Source organism: Malaya genurostris, chromosome 2, assembly GCF_030247185.1.
Source record: "Malaya genurostris strain Urasoe2022 chromosome 2, Malgen_1.1, whole genome shotgun sequence".
Taxonomy (NCBI): Eukaryota; Metazoa; Arthropoda; class Insecta; order Diptera; family Culicidae; genus Malaya; species Malaya genurostris.
Genome location: NC_080571.1, coordinates 218,495,819 through 218,522,819, shown reverse-complemented (window position 1 = coordinate 218,522,819; position 27,001 = coordinate 218,495,819). Strand labels below are relative to the sequence as shown.

The following is a 27,001-nucleotide window of genomic DNA, read 5'->3' as shown; positions in this document are numbered from 1 at the left end:
TAAACAAACCACTGATAGCTGTCAAAAGGTGAATTTGATTGATCGGCTGTTCATTGGTAGTTCATTCGAGTGGTCATCATGCAAAACCTAATTAGGTTTAGGTTTCATAAAAACAGAATTAACCTTTTTTTGACAGCCGCCGTGTGTTTGTTTACAGTTTAAAAATTCATCAGAGGTTCATCGTTTGAATTTTAAAAAAAGTCGCAAAATAAAACAAACGCACGGCAGCTGTCAAAGATGAACTTGATTCATCGGCAGTTCATTTGTGTCGTCATCATGTAAAACCTAATACACAAGTTTTCAAATTGGAATGAATATGCAAAACAAACCACCGTCGACTGTCAAATGATATTCAACCAGCGAATTTTATCTTGGTCGTGTAAAATCTAATTCGTATAAATGGCTTGCTGTGTGCTACTCACTCATTCATGGGCGAAGGATGTGTGTATTTTGCGTGTGTAGCAGGGGTTAACAGACATAACAATAATAAATGAATGTGAAGCTTGTAATTGTTTTGCGAAATAACGTCACGAATAAACTCGTGATAAATTAGGTTTTATACAATGACGACGCAAATGAACTGCCGATTTATCATGTTCATCTTTGACAGCTATTAGGTTTTGCACGAATATGACACAACCTCACAAATATACCTTGGAATAGAACAGAATGATATGTAATAAACATGTAAACAAACCACTGATAACTGTCAAGCGACGTTCATATATATAATTCTGTAAGATTTTATTATGTTTGTGTGAAATCTTTTTGATGAGCTGAGATGTATTTGGTTTCACACGATCATGACATAACCTTAAAAAATCTTCTGGATGAACGTCGTTTGACAGCTTCACATGTTCATTCCAATTCTAATACATTGTTTTACATGTTCATTCTAATTTGAATATAATAACTGCTTTTACAAAAATCAGTTCTGACTGATTGCATAAAAAATAACCATGTTTAGTTTATTTTTTTAATTCCCAGCTTAAACTGATTCTACTTTCGCATCCGAAACCAGGAGTCTTAGGGGAATTTCGTTTGAATGTGGGGCAGAGTTTGCATATTTTCTAAAGATAATGGACCAAATTTAACTTCAAACGGGATCAAACAAATATCACTGGAAACGAACTCCCTTTCTTCGAATCATGCTACACTCATGCATTGTTTAAACATAAAATATCAATAGTCATTATTAAAACCGTTCAAGCCGACAAATAAAAAAAGTTAAAAAAAACTGCTATATGAAATTGAAGCATACAAAATCCAAAAAACCACAAGCTCAAAATTCTTCCCAAAGCAAATCGCTTGGAACGGAAGTAGCAATCGTGTTAAAACCACAGCACAAATTAGTAAATACGTCAATCTATTGGGATTGTAGGTTTGATTTACTTTGGTAGACGAACGGTAAAGAACAAAACTCAACAACAATCATTGTGCTCGTAAACCAAACATTGAACACAATCAATTATAGTCGGCAAATTGTTACAATAAACAGGTTAACAGGGTTTTGATTATATTGTAATGGTGTATAGTAAACATGTTCCAGAAATATTCCCTACCAAATTGGTTGAAGTCTTCACGGAGTCGCGCGTAATAGCGAGGAGCATGGAACAAGGAGTCATTTTTACGTAATTGCGCGACGTTGAAGTGCATTCGGAAATAATGATTGGTTTCAAGGTTATATAATTTGACAGGCGTTGGTGGTTGGGCGCCAATTTGGCCATTTCGTGATTCCCGGTCGTGCGACAAATGATCCGCCACGTACAGACGATGGTTAATTAATTGATTTATTTGAAATTTATGACATATACCGAAAAAAACGATGAACACGATGGTAATGGTGTTTACAAGCGGTTTGTTTTTCGTTCATGGCGCGCGGTGGTGCGGGAATATGGAGAAGGGAAGAGAGAAACATAATTATTTGATTGAGCACTAATCAATTTGAAGGCAAAATGTTCAGTAATAGTTGTTTCACTACGAAATGAAGCCAATAAAACGAGAAATAACCAGTTACTATCGAAGATTGTTATTTTACTAATTTTGGTGCAAATTGGAATGAGTGGTTTGCGGTTGTCTGATTTGGTGTTTAGTTTTCACATTATAATGGACTAAGCAGTATATAACTAGTTATGTAAAATACTGAAAAGAGGAAGAAATTCATTGCCAATGGTTCAGAAAGTTACGCAACTAAACAGGTCAAATCTTGAATAAGTGCCTAAAAAACTTACCCTTCGATATGGTTTCAGTTCTACCGAAAGTAAATGGTGAATTCTGGCATCAGTCAAATCTTTCTTCGATGGGTTATAGTCCAACTCCTGCATATCCAGGTTCCGGGTCGAATTTTCCAAATTAGAAAAGCTAGGACTGCAAAATAAAACATATTCATCGTATATAGACAAGAGAACTCCAGCACAATGGCTTGTTATATATTGGAAAGCAAACACCTCAACCAACTATTCATTTACAGGTAAATATTACTAATACATTGATGCATGTTCCAAGAATCACTGACAGACACTGTCTCCAACTGATTCGTGAAATAACTGTTGATACCAAATTAGTATATGTATTAATAGAGCCCAGAGTCCTACAATCAAAAACATGAAAATGAAAAACTTGAAAACGAAAGTTAGAACAATAATCGGTTTGGTTATGTATAGGTACTTTGGTAAAAAACGGGAATTACATTCGTTTCTGTTTACAGTAAAATCATGCTACTGCTATCTATATAATTTAAGTTCCTCGAAAACGAGCTCCTAGACGATGTTATTCTACGGCACGCATTTTTAATCTATATTTAATTATTTAATATAAACGATTGCAAGATAGGAACAACTAAATTTGGAAAAATCGTTAAGGTATTTTCCAATGCAGGAATGTATGAGAGCGCAGTAATATTGCTTGTTTCTATTGCCAATTCTCGTAATGTAGAATCTCGAGTAAGAGAATTTGGTGATGACAAAATTCACCACTGTAACTAGTCATGGGTAGCATTTTACAAACAAGTCGAATCGACCCTCAACGTCTAGCTAACTGACGTTTGTCTATCACATGAAAACGCGTTTACTATGAAGATTTGGTGATGTTGCTCGATGAAGACCCATGCGAAACACTTCTGGGGTTGTCCGCTTCACTTGGAGTCTACTTTTCGACGCATCAAATCCATGAGCCTGGTACAAAAACAGGAAACGTGGATTTTTATGTGAGTTGATGCCTTTAACCACCTGTGAGATTCATCACCAGCGGCAGATAAAGACGGAATATCGTAAATAAAAAGTCACTGGCGACGAAAAGTGGTTAGACGGCAATCCCAAACGCAGTAAAACGTGGAACTTGCCCGGTCATGGTCATTTTCCAGACAGAATAATCATGGAAAGAAGATCCTACTGTGTATTTGGTGTAGAGATAGGCAAAACAGTTTGTTTCAATGAATCATTCAGAACTATCGGAAGAACTAGTTCTCCTGTACCGTTCATTCGTTCTTCCGAAATTTGGAATGTATCTGCTAATCTGCGAGAGCAAACAGTTATATTTTTGACACAAATTTCTTCGGATTGATTCAAGTTATTTAGTAAATTTCAAATTGATCGTTGGTCACTTTCTGAAAAATATGCGGTTTGTCGATTAGGTCGTTTTAAACGAATACATCTCCGGAATTGGGAGTGTCAGCTATTTGATCTTCGAATTTGATCCACAATCTAATGTTTGTCTCGGACGAACGGATAAAATTGAGAGCACAAAGAACAAGCATTCATGTAAAATTTGTAAAAAATTTAACTGCTGCTGTAAAAATGGACAAAACAAGTAGCAGTTCGCCTAAAGAGACGCCTCGAGCAGCCCAGTAGTCGCTAATGGACACGTGCCTTTCAACTTACATACAATGATAAAATTTGTATTTAAAAAAAAATTGCCGATTTTTTATGGGTCAACTTCCACCCGCACTGACGAAACTACCCATGCAGCATCAATCATATTAACCCATGAGTCAGCAGACTAAAGTCGAACTCTAACCTTGATGGCAAAAACAGTGAAGCAGCTCCGTTCAGAAGGCACCTCGCCGCATCGAAAACGGACATCGTGCGACACTTTTTGAACGCTATATACGCCCGTTCCGATATGTACAGCACTTTGGTATTATTAGACAACAATCATAGCATCGAAAGGAAATCCGGTTCCAAACGGCCGACGACCCGACAAGAAGCTCCAAAGGAAGCTGAAGATAGAAAAGTGGCTACATCACTATGTGCGCTTGACCGGGAGGCCAAACAGTGAAAAAGTACCTGGCGAATATGAACATACCTACATGTCAGAAACCGAAAGTCGTGTCAAATGGTTTCGGAGCTGCAGGCAATGACGTAGCGACAGCAGCTGAATCAGATGGTCAACTCGATTTTCCCGACGAATTGCGACGTGGCGGTAGACAAAGCGAGACCTATGTCACCCTGAATGGCAACGACTGGCAGGGCATTTCGTATTTTACTTCCTCCACGAAGGAAGTGAGCACCGAGGTAAAGTTCATTTCACACACCAAGTTCCCCAAGAAAGTGCTGCTGTGGCTGACAATCAACGAGAAGGGGACGTCAAAGCCGCTCTTCTTTCATTCCGGACTAGCCATGTTCAATCGAGAATTTTTGGACCAACCTGAAGCGTAAGATCTATTCCAATAATTATTATAGGATTCCTAACGCGACCGTCGTACCGTTCGGATGCTAATTCGTGGTAGAGCAAGTGTGTATATAGCCGTGCTAATCCGCTTCAAGGTCAATCAAAGATTAATCTTTTGTTACTGTGAGCAGTGTACCAGACAAACACGAAACAATAGAAACAATACCGTTAGGCGATTTCAAGTGCTAGTGCAAGTCTGTAGACTTTAAATAGTGATCGAACGTTTGGAGTGGTGCCGTGACCCGGTGCTGTGTCCTTTTTTCCTCCTAGAGGTTTTTTTTGCACACGGGCACAGTTTCAATTCAATCAACGCGTGGCCCCAGCGGCCGAGCTTTGCTACGGAGCACACCGATTAACCAAGGCCAGGCATTGGTGGCTATTGTTTAAGATAAGTAATATTCTCTTTTCCTATTTTATCTGTCGTTTAAATTACCTGATAGTACCCCAGATCTCTTACCCGCACGGATACAATTCCGTGTCATGATAAACATTGAGAAACATAATCCTGATCCACCAGATAATGAAATGGATACAACTGCTAATAGCAACAAACCCCGCGTTAAAAATTATCCCGACGGACTTGCACTCCCGGCCGGACCGTATACGGTTTATTTCCGGCCCAAATTAAATGGAAAAAAATTGAACACTCTTCAATTATCGAGAGAACTGACAAAGCGATACTCTACCGTTAAGAGTATCGACAAGGTGCGCCCAGACAAGCTTAGGGTCTCGTTAACCAGTGCAAAACAGGCTAACGAGATCGTTCAATGCGAGCTCTTTACGCGGGAATATCGTGTGTACATCCCCGCTCGTGAAGTCGAGATTGACGGCGTGGTCACCGATGCCAGTTTGACATGCGAAGACGTTCTTAAGTACGGGATGGGTTGCTTTAAAAACCCCTTACTTAAGACCGTAAAGATACTGGATTGCAAGCGATTGCATTCAGTGTCGATCGCGGGGGATGGTACCAAATCATATCCCCAATCAGACTCGTATCGGGTGACCTTCGCTGGCTCGGCTTTACCTAACTACGTCCTCCTGGACCGAGTGCGCCTCCCTGTTCGTCTTTTTGTTCCGCGTTTAATGAACTGCACCAACTGCAAGCAACTGGGACACACAACATCCCATTGCTGCAATAAGCTCCGTTGTGCTAACTGTGGGGGGTCTCATGCGGATGGCTCTTGCGGTAAACGCACTGAAAAGTGTCTTTACTGTAAGGAGGGTCCGCATGACCTAATGGTATGTCCTGCGTACAAAATGCGCAAGGATAACATGAAGCGTTCCCTGAAGGAACACTCCAAGCGTTCCTTTGCTGACATGCTCAAGAGTGCCACGCCCCCTAAACAATCAACGAACATCTATACCTGCTTGTCAACTGACGAGAGCGAGTTTGACGACCCATTGGAAGGTACATCTTCGGCGGTCCCTCATAGCTTTAGAAAAAGAGTAAACAAATCCTCTCATAAGCTCCCAAGTAAGGGTTCGAAGATGTCTTCCGATGGGCCTCCAACATTTATATTTAGGAGTAGTGGAGAAAAAGCTCCGAAGCAAAAAGTTCCTGGTTTCGGAAAACTCAATTCTGAGAAGGAATTCCCACCACTTCCCGGGACACCAAAATCCCCAAGTGCCCCTGAAAACCCAACAGAGAATCAGCGGGGTGCTGGGCTCATAAAATTCTCTGATGTTGTGGACTGGATTTTTACCACCTTCAATATCTCTGATCCCCTTAAAAGCCTGTTTATGGCTTTGATACCTACAGTTAAAACATTTTTGAAGCAGTTGACTGCAAAATGGCCCCTTCTTTCAGCGATCGTATCCTTCGATGGCTAATTCATCCACCGAGGTCACGGATTCAATCACTGTTTTACAGTGGAATTGTAGAAGTATTATCCCAAAAATAGATTCTCTCAAAATTCTAGTGAATAATATGAAATGTGACGCATTTGCATTGTGCGAAACTTGGCTAACTTCTGATGTATCCCTGAACTTCCACGATTTTAACATTATTCGCCTGGATCGAGATGATCCCTACGGAGGAGTACTTTTGGGGATTAAAAAGTGCTATTCCTTTTATCGAATTAACCTCCCCTCGATACCAGGTATTGAAGTTGTCGCATGTCATGTCACAATGAAAGGCAAGGACCTTTGCATTGCTTCCATCTACAATCCACCAAGAACCACGGTTGGGTACCGCTGGCTGAGCGATGTCATGCAGCTCCTCCCCGCGCCGACGTTAGTTTTAGGAGACTTTAACTCTCACGGTACGGGATGGGGTTGTCTTCATGATGACAACAGATCAACTGTCATTCGTGCCGTGACTATCGGATCGATCGGACGTAAATTCTGCTTTCTCCAATCGCGTGGTGAATTGTTTTATTCCGTTATCAAGGTCATCCCGTATTCTATTGTGTGCATCAGTGCGGTCGAGTGATAGTTCTAATTAATCCGTTCTCAAGGCCGACTGTGAGCTTGTGTAAAGCAGCACTGCGTGTGGTACCGTTAGCCAGCGCCAGCGCTGGGCGCTGCGTATATATCGTTGTACATTAGAAACAGTGATAAATATATATAGTGATAAAAAGATTGGTTTCATTGGACAGTGTAGTGAGAGACTAAAAACAAAGTGCTTTTTCCTCAAAGAGGTTTTTTGCACTTTATTGAACTGGAGTATTCACCGGTCGCCTAGGACCGGGCCTTGTCGGCCGATCACCCTTCGAGAGCTAAAGCTAAGTATTTTTTTTCTTTTTCCCTGTTGTTCAGTACCATTAGATTTTTATTGCCCCCTAATATTTACCCGCACGGACACATTTCCGTGCCATGACAAAAGGCACAGAATTGCCTGACCTTCCCCTAGATGATCAAATGGATGCTTCTGATGGCAATAAATCTCGCATTAGAAGCTATCCCGATGGGCTTGCACTCTCGGCCGGACCGTATGCGGTTTACATCCGGACCAAAGCGAATGGTAAAAAATTGAACCTTCTAAAACTTTCTAATGACCTGTCCTCGCGATACAATACTGTACAAAAAATTGAGAAAGTACGCCCGGACAAGCTTAGGGTCTTGTTAGCCAGTGCAAAACAGGCTAATGAGATCGTTCGAAGTGAGAATTTCACGCGGGAGTATCGCGTATACGTACCAGCTCGCGAAGTCGAGATAGACGGCGTGATCACCGATCCGAGTCTGACTTGCGAGGACGTTCTTAAGCATGGGGCAGGCGGTTTTAAAAACCCCCTACTCAAGAACGTTAAGATACTGGACTGCAAGCAATTGCGTTCAGTATCGACCGCTGAGGATGGGATTAAGTCTTATACCCCATCAGACTCGTATCGGGTGACTTTCGCTGGCTCGGCTTTGCCTAATTACGTCCTCCTGGACCGAGTCCGTTTACCTGTTCGTCTTTTTGTGCCGCGGGTCATGAACTGCACCAATTGCAAACAATTGGGACATACAGCATCCCATTGTTGCAATAAATCCCGGTGTATAAAGTGTGGAGGGAGTCATGCGGATAACTCCTGCAGTGGAGACAATGAAAAGTGTCTCTACTGTAAGGAGAGGCCGCATGACCTCTCTGATTGTCCCGTGTACAAATTGCGTAAGGATAAAATGAAGCGTTCACTTAAGCAACATTCCAAACGCTCTTTTGCAGAAATGTTGAAATGTGCTACGCCACCTACCGAAAATCCTTACGCTTACTTGTCAACTGACGAGAGCGAATATGATGACCCCCTCGAAGGTACATCTTCGGCTGTCCCTCATAGCTCATCAATTAGAAAGAGAAGAAATAAATCTTCTCAAAAGCTCCCTAGTAAGGGTTCGAAGATGTCCTCTGATGGGTTCCGAAAAATTACAACAACTGGTAGTGATGGCAAAAAACCAGAGAAAAAAGCTCCAGGCCTTGGAAAATTAAATTCCGAGCAAGAATTTCCATCACTTCCTGGGACTTCAAAACCCCCGAAAGTCCCTAAAGATCAGTCAGAAAATTTACCAAATACTGGGTTTGTTAAATTCTCTGATATTGTGGACTGGATCATGTCTACTTTCAATATTTCTGAACCTCTTAAAAGCCTGATAATGGCTTCTATTCCTACAGTTAAAACATTATTGAAGCAGTTGACTGCAAAATGGCCCCTTCTTTCAGCGATCGTATCCTTCGATGGCTAAGACACCCACCGAGGTCACGGATACAATCACTGTTATACAGTGGAATTGTAGAAGTATCATCCCAAAAATAGATCCTTTCAAATTTCTAGTAAATAATCTGAAATGTGACGCATTTGCATTGTGCGAAACTTGGCTAACTTCTGAAATACCCTTAAACTTCCACGATTTTAACATTATTCGTCTGGATCGAGATGATTCCTATGGAGGAGTACTTTTGGGGATCAAAAAGTGCTATTCTTTCTATCGCATTAACCTCCCCTCGATACCAGGTATTGAAGTTGTCGCATGTCATGTTACAATCAAAGGCAAGGACCTTTGCATTGCTTCCATCTACATTCCTCCAAGAGCCTCGGTTGGGCATCGGCGGCTCAATGATATCATAGAGCTTCTTCCCGCACCGACGTTGGTTTTAGGAGACTTTAACTCACACGGTACGGGATGGGGCTGTCTTCACGACGATAACAGATCAACTATGATCCATGATATCTGCGACAACTTCAATATGACAATCTTGAATACGGGAGAAATGACACGAATTCCTGCACCACCAGCAAGACCAAGTGCGCTAGACTTATCCCTTTGCTCGACATCGCTACGGTTGGGTTGCACGTGGAAGGTAATCCCTGATCCCCACGGTAGCGATCATCTGCCTATCGTAATTTCAATCGCCACCGGATTAAGACCATCGGAAACAATCAATGTTTCGTATGACCTCACAAGAAATATTGATTGGAATAGCTATGCGACCTCGATATCTGAGAAACTAGTAACAACACAAGAACTTCCTCCGGAGGAAGAGTACACGTTTTTGGCTGGCTTGATTCTCGACACCGCGACTCAAGCTCAGACGAAACGTGTACCCGGCGCGAAAACTAACATCCGTTCCCCCAACCCGTGGTGGGACAAAGAGTGCTCAGAATTAAACGCGGAGAGAACTGCATCATTTGTCGAGTTTAGGAAAAACGGAACACCTGATAATTTCAGAAACTACGCGGCATTAGACGCTAAAATGAAAAGCTTGATTAAAGCGAAGAAAAGCGGTTATTGGCGTCGATTCGTAGACGGATTATCGAGAGAAACATCAATGAGCACTCTTTGGAACACAGCCCGACGAATGCGCAACAAAAACACCACAAACGAAAGCGAGGAATATTCTAACCGCTGGATATTCGATTTCGCTAAAAAAGTATGTCCTGACTCTGTTCCGGAACAGACAATCATGCGCGTCGCTTCATCAAACAGAAACGAAACACCTTTTTCGATGGTCGAGTTCTCACTTGCGCTTTTATCGTGTAACAATAAATCTCCGGGGTTAGACAAAATCAAATTCAACTTGTTGAAAAATTTGCCTGACTCTGCCAAAAGGCGCTTATTGAATTTATTCAATAGGCTTCTTGAGGATAATATTGTCCCACATGACTGGAGACAAGTAAGAGTTATCGCCATTCAAAAACCAGGGAAACCTGCCTCCGATCACAATTCGTATCGGCCGATTGCTATGCTTTCCTGTATCCGGAAATTGTTCGAAAAAATGATTCTGTTTCGTCTAGACAATTGGGTCGAGACTAATGGCTTACTTTCAGATACACAATTTGGTTTCCGCAGGGGTAAAGGAACGAACGATTGTCTTGCGTTGCTCTCAACCGAAATTCAAATGGCATTTGCTCGTAAAGAACAAATGGCGTCAGTTTTCCTAGACATCAAGGGGGCTTTTGATTCAGTTTCCATAAACATCCTATCTGAGAAGTTGCATCAGCATGGTCTTTCACCAATTTTGAATAACTTTTTGTATAATCTGTTGTCCGAGAAATACATGTATTTCGCGCATGGTGATTTGTCGACAATACGATTCAGTTACATGGGTCTTCCTCAGGGCTCATGTTTAAGCCCCCTTTTATACAATTTTTACGTAAGCAATATTGATGAATGTATCAACACATCTTGCACGCTAAGACAACTTGCCGACGACAGCGTTGTGTCTATTATAGGACCCAAAGCTGCCGATCTCCAAGGACCATTACAAGATACCCTCGACAACTTGTCGACATGGGTTCTTCAAATGGGTATCGAGTTCTCTACGGAGAAAACTGAGCTGGTTGTATTTTCAAGGAAGCGAGAACCAGCACAATTACAGCTTCGACTAGGGGGTGAAACCATAGCTCAGGTCTTCACATTTAAATATCTCGGGGTCTGGTTCGACTCCAAAGGCACCTGGGGATGTCACATTAGGTATCTGAAACAAAAATGCCAACAGAGAATCAATTTTCTTCGTACAATAACCGGATCATGGTGGGGTGCCCACCCAGGAGACCTGATCAGGTTATACCAAACAACGATATTGTCCGTGATGGAATACGGATGCTTTTGCTTCCGATCCGCGGCGAACACTCATTTCATCAAGCTGGAAAGAATTCAGTATCGTTGTTTGCGTATTGCCTTAGGTTGCATGCAGTCGACTCATACGATGAGTCTTGAAGTACTGGCGGGCGTCTTACCGTTGAAAAATCGATTCTGGGATCTCTCATATCGATTGCTAATTCGATGCGACATCCTGAATCCGATGGTGATTGAAAATTTCGAAAGGCTTGTCGAGCTCAATTCTCAAACCCGTTTTATGTCCTTGTATTTTGATTACATGGCTCAGAATATTAATCCTTCTTCGTTTGTTTCCAATCGTGCTCATTTCTTGGATACTTCTGATTCTACTGTGTTTTTCGACACATCCATGAGAGAAGAAATTCGTGGAATCCCGGATCATGTGCGCCCTCAAGTGGCCCCAAATATTTTTTATAATAAATTTAGAACAGTCAACTGTGAAAAGGTGTTTTACACTGACGGTTCAAACATCAACAGGTCCACAGGCTTCGGCATCTTCAATCAAAACATCACCGCTTCGTACAAACTCAGTGATCCGGCTTCAGTCTACGTCGCAGAATTAGCTGCTATTCAGTACACCCTTGAGATCATTGAAACCTTGCCCAAAGACCATTACTTCATTGTCACGGACAGTCTAAGCTCAATAGAAGCTCTCCGGGCAATGAAGCCAGGAAAGTATCCCCCATATTTCCTGGGGAAAATACGGGAACACTTGCGAACTTTATCTGAACGGTCTTATTTAATATCGTTAGTCTGGGTCCCTTCGCATTGTTCCATTCCAGGCAATGAAAAGGCAGACTCATTGGCTAAGGTGGGCGTATTAGAAGGTGATATTTATGAAAGACCAATCTGCTTCAATGAATTTTTCAGTATCTCTCGTCAGAAAACTCTCGAAAGTTGGCAAACTTCATGGAGCAATGGCGAACTGGGACGATGACTACATTCCATTATCCCTAGGGTATCGACGAAACCTTGGTTCAGGGGGATGAACGTGAGTCGCGATTTCATTCGTGTTATGTCGCGGCTCATGTCAAATCACTACACCTTCAACGCACATCTCCGGCGTGTTGGGCTTGCGGAGAGCGGTCTCTGCACCTGTGGCGACGGTTATCAGGACATCGAGCATGTCGTGTGGTCGTGCGTAGAGTATCGTGACGCCAGGTCGAAGCTACTGGAATCCCTTAGGGCCCGAGGTAGACCGCCTGAGGTTCCGGTTCGGGATGTGTTGGCGAGTCGGGATAGTTTATATATGCTTCTCATATACCAGTACCTTAAACACATTGATATACAAGTGTAATGTGTTATCCCTCGCTCAGAAAGTATAAACTCCACCTTTCGACACTAACATCCGCCCGATTCTGTCGATCCCCGTCCCTGTCCACCATCTTCATTGGAACTAACAAGATCTTTTTTTGTCACTAACTTTTTCGTTACCCCTTCCCTATCTCTTCACCATCCCGATGGCAACTAATTAGATCTTTATCGTTTTCAAACATTTTGTTCCCACATCCCCTTTTTACCCCGTTTCCACAATATTTACTTTTTTTTTCATTCTCTTCCGTAACATCACCATCATCGTCCACGGAAGGCCGCCCCAGTCGAAAACCAGCATGCGGGCCACCCGCCGGGCCTTCGTAGCCTGGGGGTGTTTCCCGCGGACCCACGCGGACCGAAGGATGCGGCCAACATGGATCTTCGCCAACGGCATATGGAAGACCCTCATGCGATATTCAATTCACCGGCCACTACCGATAGCTTCTCGAGAATCCGCTACCGCTACATTACATAATGATACTTTTCTAGTTTTAAGTTAGTCGTAATTAAGATTAGTAAATACCCTTGGCATCTTAGAGCTTAAGCAGTGTGCCTTAAAATTATACTATAATATTGAACAGATCAACTGCGATCTATGATCTTTGCGATAACTTCAATATGACTATCTTGAATACCGGAGAAATGACACGGATTCCTGCACCACCAGCAAGACCAAGCGCGCTGGATTTATCCTTATGCTCGACCTCGCTACGGTTGGATTGCACGTGGAAGGTGATCCCCGATCCCCACGGTAGCGATCATCTACCTATCGTAGTTTCAATCGCTTGCGGATCAAAACCATCGGAGACAATCAATGTTTCGTATGACCTCACACGAAATATTGATTGGAAATACTACGCAAATTCGATGTCGGAAAAATTAGTAACAGCACAAGAACTTCCTCCGGAGGAAGAGTACACGTTTATGGCTGGCTTGATTCTCGATACTGCGATTCAAGCTCAGACGAAACATGTACCTGGCGCGGAAACTAACATCCATCCTCCTAACCCGTGGTGGGACAAAGAGTGCTCATCACTTAACGCGGAAAGATCTTCAGCGTTCAAAAAGTTCAGAAAAAATGGAACACCTGATAATTATCGGAATTACGTGGCGTTAGACAAGCAAATAAAGAACCTAGTTAAAGCAAAGAAACTTGGTTATTGGCGACGGTTTGTTGACGGATTATCAAAAGAAACATCGATGAGCACTCTTTGGAACACAGCCCGACGAATGCGAAACCAAAACACCACGAACGAAAGCGACGAATATTCCAACCGTTGGATATTCGATTTCGCTAAAAAAGTATGCCCAGACTCTGCTCCGGAACAGAAGATCTCCCGCGCCGCGACATCAAATACAAACGAAACACCGTTTTCGATGGTAGAGTTCTCACTTGCACTCTTGTCATGTAACAATAGAGCCCCGGGGTTAGACAAAATTAAATTCAACTTGTTGAAAAATCTTCCTGACTCTGCCAAAAGGCGCTTGCTGAATTTATTCAACAAGTTCCTCGAGGGTAATATTGTCCCACACGATTGGAGACAAGTGCGAGTGATCGCCATTCAAAAACCAGGAAAACCAGCCTCCAATCACAATTCGTATCGGCCGATTGCTATGCTTTCCTGCATCCGGAAATTGTTTGAAAAAATGATTCTCTTTCGTCTAGACAATTGGGTCGAAACTAACGGCTTGCTTTCAGATACACAATTTGGTTTCCGCAGGGGCAAAGGAACGAGCGATTGTCTTGCGTTGCTATCAACCGAAATTCAAATGGCATTTGCTCGTAAAGAACAAATGGCGTCAGTTTTCCTAGACATCAAGGGGGCTTTTGACTCAGTTTCCATAAACATCCTATCTGAGAAGTTGCATCAGCATGGTCTTTCACCAATTTTGAATAACTTTTTGTACAATCTATTGTCCGAGAAATACATGTATTTCGCGCATGGTGATTTGTCGACAATACGATTCAGTTACATGGGTCTTCCTCAGGGCTCATGCTTAAGTCCCCTTTTATACAATTTTTATGTAAACAATATCGATGAATGTATCAACACATCTTGCACGCTAAGACAACTTGCCGACGACAGCGTTGTGTCCATTATAGGATCCAAATCTGCCGATCTCCAAGGACCATTACAAGATACCCTCGACAACTTGTCGACATGGGCTCTTCAAATGGGTATCGAGTTCTATACGGAGAAAACTGAGCTGGTTGTATTTTCGAGGAAGCGAGAACCAGCACAATTACAGCTTCAACTAAGGGGTGAAACCATAGCTCAGGTCTTCACATTCAAATATCTCGGGGTCTGGTTCGATTCCAAAGGCACCTGGGGATGTCATATTAGGTATCTGAAACAAAAATGCCAGCAGAGAATCAACTTTCTTCGTACAATAACCGGATCGTGGTGGGGTGCCCATCCAGGAGACCTGATCAGATTATACCAAACAACGATATTGTCCGTGATGGAATACGGATGCTTTTGCTTCCGATCCGCGGCGAACACTCATTTCATCAAGCTGGAAAGAATCCAGTATCGTTGCTTGCGTATTTCCTTAGGTTGCATGCAGTCAACTCATACGATGAGTCTCGAAGTGTTGGCGGGCGTCTTACCGTTAAAAAATCGATTTTGGGATCTCTCATATCGATTTCTAATCCGATGCGATATTTTGAATCCGATGGTGATTGAAAACTTTGAAAGGCTTATCGAGCTTAATTCTCAGACCCGTTTTATGTCCTTGTATTTTGATTACATGGCTCAGAATATTAACCCTTCTTCGTTTGTTCCCAACCATGCTCATTTCTTGGATACTTCTGATTCTACTGTGTTTTTCGACACATCCATGAAAGAAGAGATTCGTGGAATTTCGGATCACGTACGCCCTCAAGTGGTCCCTAATATTTTTTATAATAAATTTAGAACAGTCAACTGTGAAAAGATGTTTTACACTGACGGATCAAACATCAACGAGTCCACAGGCTTCGGCATCTTCAATCAGAACATCACCGCTTCGTACAAACTCAGTGATCCGGCTTCAGTTTACGTCGCAGAACTAGCTGCTATTCAGTACTCCCTTGAGATCATTGAAACCTTGCCCAAAGACCATTACTTCATTGTCACGGACAGTCTACATTCGTGCCGTGACTATCGGATCGATCGGACGTAAATTCTGCTTTCTCCAATCGCGTGGTGAATTGTTTTATTCCGTTATCAAGGTCATTCCGTATTCTATTGTGTGCATCAGTGCGGTCGAGTGATAGTTCTAATTAATCCGTTCTCAAGGCCGACTGTGAGCTTGTGTAAAGCAGCACTGCGTGTGGTACCGTTAGCCAGCGCCAGCGCTGGGCGCTGCGTATATATCGTTGTACATTAGAAACATTGATAAATATATATAGTGATAAAAAGATTGGTTTCATTGGACAGTGTAGTGAGAGACTAAAAACAAAGTGCTTTTTCCTCAAAGAGGTTTTTTGCACTTTATTGAACTGGAATATTCACCGGTTGCCTAGGACCGGGCCTTGTCGGCCGATCACCCTTCGAGAGCTAAAGCTAAGTATTTTTTTTTCTTTTCCCTGTTGTTCAGTACCATTAGATTTTTATTGCCCCCTAATATTTACCCGCACGGACACATTTCCGTGCCATGACAAAAGGCACAGAATTGCCTGACCTTCCCCTAGATGATCAAATGGATGCTTCTGATGGCAATAAATCTCGCATTAGAAGCTATCCCGATGGGCTTGCACTCCCGGCCGGACCGTATGCGGTTTACATCCGGACCAAAGCCAACGGTAAAAAATTGAACCTTCTAAGACTTTCTAATGACCTGTCCTCGCGATACAATACTGTACAAAAAATTGAGAAAGTACGCCCGGACAAGCTTAGGGTCTTGTTAGCCAGTGCAAAACAGGCTAATGAGATCGTTCGAAGTGAGCATTTCACGCGGGAGTATCGCGTATACGTACCAGCTCGCGAAGTCGAGATAGACGGCGTGATCACCGATCCGAGTCTGACTTGCGAGGACGTTCTTAAGCATGGGGCAGGCGGTTTTAAAAACCCCCTACTCAAGAACGTTAAGATACTGGACTGCAAGCAATTGCGTTCAGTATCGACCGCTGAGGATGGGATTAAGTCTTATACCCCATCAGACTCGTATCGGGTGACTTTCGCTGGCTCGGCTTTGCCTAATTACGTCCTCCTGGACCGAGTCCGTTTACCTGTTCGTCTTTTTGTGCCGCGGGTCATGAACTGCACCAATTGCAAACAATTGGGACATACAGCATCCCATTGTTGCAATAAATCCCGGTGTATAAAGTGTGGAGGGAGTCATGCGGATAACTCCTGCAGTGGAGACAATGAAAAGTGTCTCTACTGTAAGGAGGGGCCGCATGACCTCTCTGATTGTCCCGTGTACAAATTGCGTAAGGATAAAATGAAGCGTTCACTCAAGCAACATTCCAAACGCTCTTTTGCAGAAATGTTGAAATGTGCTACGCCACCTACCGAAAATCCTTACGCTTACTTGTCAACTGACGAGAGCGAATATGATGACCCCCTCGAAGGTACATCTTCGGCTGTCCCTCATAGCTCATCAATTAGAAAGAGAAGAAATAAATCTTCTCAAAAGCTCCCTAGTAAGGGTTCGAAGATGTCCTCTGATGGGTTCCGAAAAATTACAACAACTGGTAGTGATGGCAAAAAACCAGAGAAAAAAGCTCCAGGCCTTGGAAAATTAAATTCCGAGCAAGAATTTCCATCACTTCCTGGGACTTCAAAACCCCCGAAAGTCCCTAAAGATCAGTCAGAAAATTTACCAAATACTGGGTTTGTTAAATTCTCTGATATTGTGGACTGGATCATGTCTACTTTCAATATTTCTGAACCTCTTAAAAGCCTGATAATGGCTTTTATTCCTACAGTTAAAACATTATTGAAGCAGTTGACTGCAAAATGGCCCCTTCTTTCAGCGATCGTATCCTTCGATGGCTAAGACACCCACCGAGGTCACGGATACAATCACTGTTATACAGTGGAATTGTAGAAGTATCATCCCACAAATAGATCCTTTCAAATTTCTAGTAAATAATCTGAAATGTGACGCATTTGCATTGTGCGAAACTTGGCTAACTTCTGAAATACCCTTAAACTTCCACGATTTTAACATTATTCGTCTGGATCGAGATGATTCCTATGGAGGAGTTCTTTTGGGGATCAAAAAGTGCTATTCTTTCTATCGCATTAACCTCCCCTCGATACCAGGTATTGAAGTTGTCGCATGTCATGTTACAATCAAAGGCAAGGACCTTTGCATTGCTTCCATCTACATTCCTCCAAGAGCCTCGGTTGGGCATCGGCGGCTCAATGATATCATAGAGCTTCTTCCCGCACCGACGTTGGTTTTAGGAGACTTTAACTCACACGGTACGGGATGGGGCTGTCTTCACGACGATAACAGATCAACTATGATCCATGATATCTGCGACAACTTCAATATGACAATCTTGAATACGGGAGAAATGACACGAATTCCTGCACCACCAGCAAGACCAAGTGCGCTAGACTTATCCCTTTGCTCGACATCGCTACGGTTGGATTGCACGTGGAAGGTAATCCCTGATCCCCACGGTAGCGATCATCTGCCTATCGTAATTTCAATCGCCACCGGATTAAGACCATCGGAAACAATCAATGTTTCGTATGACCTCACACGAAACATTGATTGGAAATGCTACGCAAATTTGATATCTGAGAATCTAGAAACAACACAAGAACTTCCTCCGGAGGAAGAGTACACGTTTTTGGCTGGCTTGATTCTCGACACCGCGACTCAAGCTCAGACGAAACGTGTACCCGGAGCGAAAACTAACATCCGTCCCCCCAACCCGTGGTGGGACAAAGAGTGCTCAGAATTAAACGCGGAGAGAACTTCATCATTTGTCGAGTTTAGGAAAAACGGAACACCTGATAATTTCAGAAACTATGCGGCATTAGACGCTAAAATGAAAAGCTTGATTAAAGCGAAGAAAAGCGGTTATTGGCGTCGATTCGTAGACGGATTATCGAGAGAAACATCAATGAGCACTCTTTGGAACACAGCCCGACGAATGCGCAACAAAAACACCACAAACGAAAGCGAGGAATATTCTAACCGCTGGATATTCGATTTCGCTAAAAAAGTATGTCCTGACTCTGTTCCGGAACAGACAATCATGCGCGTCGCTTCATCAAACAGAAACGAAACACCTTTTTCGATGGTCGAGTTCTCACTTGCGCTTTTATCGTGTAACAATAAATCTCCGGGGTTAGACAAAATCAAATTCAACTTGTTGAAAAATTTGCCTGACTCTGCCAAAAGGCGCTTATTGAATTTATTCAATAGGCTTCTTGAGGATAATATTGTCCCACATGACTGGAGACAAGTAAGAGTTATCGCCATTCAAAAACCAGGGAAACCAGCCTCCGATCACAATTCGTATCGGCCGATTGCTATGCTTTCCTGTATCCGGAAATTGTTCGAAAAAATGATTCTGTTTCGTCTAGACAATTGGGTCGAGACTAATGGCTTACTTTCAGATACACAATTCGGCTTCCGCAGGGGCAAAGGAACGAACGATTGTCTTGCGTTGCTCTCAACCGAAATTCAAATGGCATTTGCTCGTAAAGAACAAATGGCGTCAGTTTTCCTAGACATCAAGGGGGCTTTTGATTCAGTTTCCATAAACATCCTATCTGAGAAGTTGCATCAGCATGGTCTTTCACCAATTTTGAATAACTTTTTGTATAATCTATTGTCCGAGAAACACATGTATTTCGCGCATGGTGATTTGTCGACAATACGATTCAGTTACATGGGTCTTCCTCAGGGCTCATGTTTAAGCCCCCTTTTATACAATTTTTACGTAAGCAATATTGATGAATGTATCAACACATCTTGCACGCTAAGACAACTTGCCGACGACAGCGTTGTGTCTATTATAGGACCCAAAGCTGCCGATCTCCAAGGACCATTACAAGATACCCTCGACAACTTGTCGACATGGGTTCTTCAAATGGGTATCGAGTTCTCTACGGAGAAAACTGAGCTGGTTGTATTTTCAAGGAAGCGAGAACCAGCACAATTACAGCTTCGACTAGGGGGTGAAACCATAGCTCAGGTCTTCACATTTAAATATCTCGGGGTCTGGTTCGACTCCAAAGGCACCTGGGGATGTCACATTAGGTATCTGAAACAAAAATGCCAACAGAGAGTCAATTTTCTTCGTACAATAACCGGATCATGGTGGGGTGCCCACCCAGGAGACCTGATCAGGTTATACCAAACAACGATATTGTCCGTGATGGAATACGGATGCTTTTGCTTCCGATCCGCGGCGAACACTCATTTCATCAAGCTGGAAAGAATTCAGTATCGTTGTTTGCGTATTGCCTTAGGTTGCATGCAGTCGACTCATACGATGAGTCTCGAAGTGCTCGCGGGCGTCTTACCGTTGAAAAACCGATTCTGGGATCTCTCATATCGATTGCTAATCCGATGCGACATCTTGAATCCGATGGTGATTGAAAACTTCGAAAGGCTTGTCGAGCTCAATTCTCAGACCCGTTTTATGTCCTTGTATTTTGATTACATGGCTCAGAATATTAATCCTTCTTCGTTTGTTTCCAATCGTGCTCATTTCTTGGATACTTCTGATTCTACTGTGTTTTTCGACACATCCATGAGAGAAGAAATTCGTGGAATCCCGGATCACGTGCGCCCTCAAGTGGCCCCAAATATTTTTTATAATAAATTTAGAACAGTCAACTGTGAAAAGGTGTTTTACACTGACGGTTCAAACATCAACAGGTCCACAGGCTTCGGCATCTTCAATCAAAACATCACCGCTTCTCACAAACTCAATGATCCGGCTTCAGTTTACGTCGCAGAATTAGCTGCTATTCAGTACACCCTTGAGATCATTGAAACCTTGCCCAAAGACCATTACTTCATTGTCACGGACAGTCTAAGCTCAATAGAAGCTCTCCGGGCAATGAAGCCAGGAAAGTATCCCCCATATTTCCTGGGGAAAATACGGGAACACTTGCGAACTTTATCTGAACGGTCTTATTTAATATCGTTAGTCTGGGTCCCTTCGCATTGTTCCATTCCAGGCAATGAAAAGGCAGACTCATTGGCTAAGGTGGGCGCATTAGAAGGTGATATTTATGAAAGACCAATCTGCTTCAATGAATTTTTCAGTATCTCTCGTCAGAAAACTCTCGAAAGTAGGCAAACTTCATGGAGCAATGGCGAACTGGGACGATGGCTACATTCCATTATCCCTAGGGTATCGACGAAACCTTGGTTCAGGGGGATGAACGTGAGTCGCTATTTCATTCGTGTTATGTCGCGGCTCATGTCAAATCACTACACCTTCAACGCACATCTCCGGCGTGTTGGGCTTGCGGAGAGCGGTCTCTGCACCTGTGGCGACGGTTATCAGGACATCGAGCATGTCGTGTGGTCGTGCGTAGAGTATCGCGACGCCAGGTCGAAGCCACTGGAATCCCTTAGGGCCCGAGGTAGACCGCCTGAGGTTCCGGTTCGGGATGTGTTGGCGAGTCGGGATAGTTTATATATGCTTCTCATATACCAGTACCTTAAACACATTGATATACAAGTGTAATGTGTTATCCCTCGCTCAGAAAGTATAAACTCCACCTACAGGTTCGACACTAACATCCGCCCGATTCTCTCGATCCCCGTCCCTGTCCACCATCTTCATTGGAACTAACAAGATCTTTTTTTGTCACTAACTTTTTCGTTACCCCTTCCCTGTCTCTTCACCATCTCGATGGCAACTAATTAGATCTTTATCGTTTTCAAACATTTTGTTCCCACATCCCCTTTTTACCCCGTTTCCACAATATTTACTTTTTTTTTCATTCTCTTCCGTAACATCACCATCATCGTCCACGGAAGGCCGCCCCAGTCGAAAACCAGCATGCGGGCCACCCGCCGGGCCTTCGTAGCCTGGGGGTGTTTCCCGCGGACCCACACGGACCGAAGGATGCGGCCAACATGGATCTTCGCCAACGGCATATGGAAGACCCTCATGCGATATTCAATTCACCGGCCACTACCGATAGCTTCTCGAGAATCCGCTACCGCTACATTACATAATGATACTTTTCTAGTTTTAAGTTAGTCGTAATTAAGATTAGTAAATACCCTTGGCATCTTAGAGCTTAAGCAGTGTGCCTTAAAATTATACTATAATATTGAATAAAAAAAAAAACGGACAGTCTAAGCTCAATAGAAGCTCTCCGGGCAATGAAGCCAGGAAAGTATTCCCCATATTTCCTGGGGAAAATACTGGGAACATTTGAGAACTTTATCTGAAAGGTCTTATTTAATATCGTTAGTCTGGGTCCCTTCGCATTGTTCCATTCCGGGCAATGAAAAAGCAGACTCATTGGCTAAAGTGGGCGCATTGGAAGGTGATATTTATGAAAGACCAATCTGCTTCAATGAATTTTTCAGTATCTCTCGTCAGAAAACTCTCGAAAGTTGGCAAACTTCATGGAGCAATGGCGAACTGGGACGATGGCTACACTCCATTATCCCTAGGGTATCGACGAAACCTTGGTTCAGGGGGATGAACGTGAGTCGCGATTTCATTCGTGTTATGTCGCGGCTCATGTCAAATCACTACACCTTCAACGCACATCTCCGGCGTATTGGGCTCGCGGAGAGCGGTCTCTGCACCTGTGGCGACGGTTATCAGGACATCGAGCATGTCGTGTGGTCGTGCGTAGAGTATCGTGACGTCAGGTCGCAGCTACTGGAATCCCTTAGGGCCCGAGGTAGACCGCCTGAGGTTCCGGTTCGGGATGTGTTGGCGAGTCGGGATAGTTTATATATGCTTCTAATATACCAGTACCTTAAACACATTAATATACAAGTGTAACTCGTAATATCCTCTCTCTTGTCGAGGCTAAGAATAATCTTCACCTATAGGTTCGAGACTAAAATTCTTCCGATTCTCCCAATCCCTAGTCTGTCCACCATCTCTGTCGAAAATAACAAGATCTTTTTGCTGTCACTAATTTTTTCGTTCCCTTTTCCTCCGTTTCTCCACCATCTCGATGTCAACTAATTAGATCTTTGTCGTATTCAGTCATTCGTTCCCATACTCCCTTTTTTCACTCCGTCTTCCACATAATTACTTCTCCATGTTTCTTCCAATCTCTTAGGTAACATCACCATCATCGTCCACGGAAAACTGCTCCAATCGATGACCAACATGCGGACCACCCGCCGGGTATCCGTGGCCTGGGGGTGTTTCTCGCGGACCCACGTAGAATCGTCATCTGGAAGACACTCGTATTACATTCAATCCATCGACCATTGCCGATCGCCAACTGCAACTGCAACTGAATCTGCCAGAATCGACCATTGCGACCGGAATACGTCACTACCCTAATGATAATACCCTAGTTTTAAGTTAGTCGTTAATCAAGATTAGAAAATACCCTTGGCATCTTAGAGCTTTAGCAGTGTGCCTTTAAATATATTATTATTGAATAAAAAAAAAAATAATTATTATTATTCTTCGCCGTGGTGAATGTTCCGGTTAACCGCCGTAAGGCAGCTTGCAAGGGCGTAGAGTTCAGCTTCAATAATTACCTTTGAAAATTTATCAAAAGCAATTACCTGCACAGGTAAAAATATTTTGTGAATTTACATATATTTTCATATATTATACATATTTGGAGCAGGTAATAAAACATAAAATTACTTTACAATTCTGTACGTTTCAATACAATTTAATCGCAAAATAAGCCTTAATTGAAAGATACAGTTATATTCATTGAAAATTAAATGCAATTCAATTTAGTTTTGCGTTCGTGAAGGTTTTCAATCAAAATTTTGATTCAACCCATGTCTATTCCATGTTACTATTGATTTACATCACGTGTAAATTTCATTATTTCTTTCTGTGTGTCTTAGTTATTCGTATCACCATCCGAACAAAGTCCATTTTTGTAATGCAAACGTTATAAACATCAACGACCTACATGGAGAACTCTTCGATCATAAAATTACTAGGATAAAGTGTATTAATATGCCAAGTTGTCCACGTGTTTCATATCACCCGAGATACCAGGTAATACAATAAGTTTAGCTAGCAAAACGAAAAGATCGTGCCAGTTTCCAAAAGTGTGTAATTTCTGACGAATGTCTGCAAACAATCGAAGTTTCAAAAGTCTGTAAAAAGTCTTTAGACAAAAAAAGGTTTACATATTAACTAAGAAATTGGATAATCTACAGTCAAAGTTGCAGACTTGGCATCTCACCATATAACTGACAATTTTTCGCGTTTGTCGAAAAAAATGGGGTACCGGTAACTGAACACCTTGGGGTGCCGGTAACCGAAATCGGTAGACATTTTGAAAATAACTAAAAAAAACTTTGGTTTAGGAAATTTTGATAGCATCCGGTATTAAATCACGAAATACACTAAGGTTTTTTTATACGTTTTTATCGCACGGTTTTTTTATACACGGCTTTTTTACATGGACTCCGGAATTAACACGGTTTTTATTTACACGGTTTTCGCAAGTAACACGGTTTCTGATGAGAGTTAAAAGAGCACCGTCATTTGTTTTTTAAGAAAAATTAAAAAAAGGGAACAGGTTGTCCGTTAGAAAACGATTATGAGATTTGATTTAAAGTTTGAAAGTTACCTAAAATCATTCATTCAACAATTCACAGGAGTATTGATTGTCGTTTAATAAAATGATTAATCAGTCTTCAGATCTTGAATCCCTGTCGTAAATTACACGACAACGTCTCTTCCGCTCAGTTTTGGTGTATGATGTCAGTATCGTCATTGATATCATCGAGAATTTCGTAGCCGTTGAACAACTAGTCGAATTTACTAATCTCTTCAACTCTTCATCATATCGATCAAAACAGTAGTTTATACCCATTTGGATGATATAGCTCTAATAGTATTATGATTTTGATACATAGTAATACCTTTTCTAATTTGATCCATATTCATCTCTAGATCTAGATCTTCATCCAATACCCATGTCTTCCCACTCAATTTAGTTGAGAATGACCGTTAAGATCGTTAGTGTTTACTACACATCGCACCTTCGGTATTGAAAAGAACTTATTCTCAAGCTTTTTTTGTAGTGCAAGTGTTTATGGATTCTAATTGTACGTATTATCGTTCTTTTGAAAACTGAATGCATTTGAAGCGTGGATCATTGTGATTTTGAAAGCAGTGAAAGGGAGAGGAGTGGTATCGACTGCATGAGTGGTTGTTGGGTGTTTCAAGATATTGGTGGTAAAATGACTTTTTGATGATCTTGCATCTAGCTGGACGCGTTTGTTCAAGTAATGATTTAGTCTGTCCACGTCTTACGAGCAGAGTTGCGCTGAATCGTGATCATCATCCACACGTCAAATCATATCAAATCGGTCATTCTCTGTTTGTTTTTAAAACGGTCTGTTTATAGTTTTATAGTACATTGAAAATGATAATACTTTGATCTTCATTTTCATTTTCTAACATCACATCATTGCGAATGCACTTTTATTTTCCTTCTAAGAACTAAGTCAAACCGAGAAAACGTTGTCCTTGCAATTGATGATCACGACGGAAATTTTAAAAATTGACCGTCATTCTAATATTTCAGTCATGTTGATTCGTCTCCAAGTGAGCATCAGACTGAACTGACGGAATATCTCTCTCAGTGAAACTCATACATTAGTAATGACAGTACATGCAGCTTCTCAGTGAGAGAGCTTGCAAGAGAAACGATGCCTGTTGGAACGCTTGTGTCCGTCAGTGAATATTATCTGTTTACGGATACTGGATGCAACACTGCTTACGAGTATGGCGTTTGTTTGTTGTAGATATAAGGTGCGGAGAGTTGATGTATGAGTGAGTGGAGCCACTCCTGACAATCGGCTGCCCGGAGTTTTAACAAGTTCCGATATTCAATCGTTTCAGATACTGCACTTTCTGTTGAGATCGTATTGTTTACCAAGACATATCCGGATCTTCTTCCTTTCTTACTAATACAATTCCTCGTCCGTGATACTCGTGGATATGCAGTGATACCCGCGGTCTCTAGAAAGAACGAGTATCGGACTAACATTCATCCCCTTCCTCAGTAGCACAGCCTTTGGTCGTGGCCGGCGTCTTTATCGACCATTTTATGTAAAGTTTTGAATCAATGGGTATACACAGTGAGAATGATTCGCCTCTCCCAAGCATCATTTTGTTGGTTCATTGTGCATTTTCGCTCATTCGGTCAACCACGAAGTGCAACTATGGCTAGTCTACTTCAGCTCAGCTCAGTTCTAATTGTACGTATTACCGTTCTTTTGACAACTGAACGCATTATAAAGAAGGCATGAGCCATTTAGAATAATTTACTTATCGTACAACGCGTTTCCTAAGTGTTCTAATTTTAATTTGTCATCCAATGTGTTTGATCAAGTATGACTGGCCCTTCTCGTAACCTCAGGTTGTTTTTTAGATTTCCATTTTTATTGTAGAATCACAGTCACATTTTCACAGTTATATGCTCCTTGCATAAATATAGGGGTTAAAAAATAAGCTTTTTTCCCCTTCAAATGATCAAAAGTTACATTTTAACAAAACAAACAAATAATCAAATCTACGGTTTTTAGAATTATTACGTCAATTTTTCCACGCTTTTTTTTTGCACGGTTTCCGCAATTAACACGGTTTTCTTTTACACGGATTTTTTTGACACGGTACGTAACCCCCGTGCAAAAGAGACCTTAGTGTACATCGATTTCACCTCATAAATATTCAATCCTCTCACCTTTACCATTGATGCTTTTCAATTTATGATACTATAAAAAATGTCATAAAAAACTTTTGTGTTGATTTTCACGTAATTGAAATTAAAATTGTTTTATGCGCAGCAAAAAGTACAAACGTCTGTTTGCTTTGAAATTCGGCACAAAAAGAATGTGCTACTTTTACACACACATGACATTTGTCGGAATGACGCTACCTTCTTTCTGTCAAAAGTTACGGTGGGGTGCCGGCAACCGAACATCTTCCCCTACAGTTGGAAACCGACATTTTTTATCATATTTTTCCTGCAAACGACAACTGCCAAACTTGCATAGTAGAAAAATCATACGAAAAGATAGTGTTAGTGATAAAACTTTTGTTTAGAAAAGTCTTAAATACTTAAAAAAGGAAGGGGGCGTTTTGGCCAGTAGGGGCGCGGTATAATACTTGCCCGCAGTTTTTGATTTTTGCGATAGTTGATTTATCTCAGTTTGTGTTTTTTCAACCAATACTTTAATTGATTTGCATACATTCAAGTAGTTTAAAAACATATTTGTTTTGAATGCTGTCAAATTCCGGAGACAAAAGCGAACCCAAATTCTCAATGCAAAATCAACCATTTATTTAGTTGAAATCCGTTCGAGGATGCTTAAAATT

At 42.0% G+C, this 27,001-nt stretch overlaps 1 protein-coding gene across 21 annotated transcripts in view; it reads right to left on the bottom strand.

Moving 5' to 3' along the window:
* The window catches only part of LOC131427610 (sodium/hydrogen exchanger 3), a 238,500-nt gene that overhangs the window by 62,619 nt on the left and 148,880 nt on the right, over positions 1 to 27,001 (bottom strand). For 18 of the 21 annotated variants that reach the window (XR_009229294.1, XR_009229293.1, XM_058590965.1 and 15 more), the window contains 2 exons: positions 2,232 to 2,367; positions 1,563 to 1,577 (listed from right to left, as the gene is read on the bottom strand). Coding sequence is in view for 19 of the 21 variants with exons in the window: in XM_058590965.1 (XP_058446948.1) it covers positions 1,563 to 1,577; positions 2,232 to 2,367 (151 nt within the window). In the remaining 2 variants the exon portion in view is untranslated. The remainder of the gene's footprint in view (positions 1 to 1,562; positions 1,578 to 2,231; positions 2,368 to 27,001) is intronic. The other 3 variants (XM_058590966.1, XM_058590969.1, XM_058590979.1) reach the window with 1 other exon arrangement.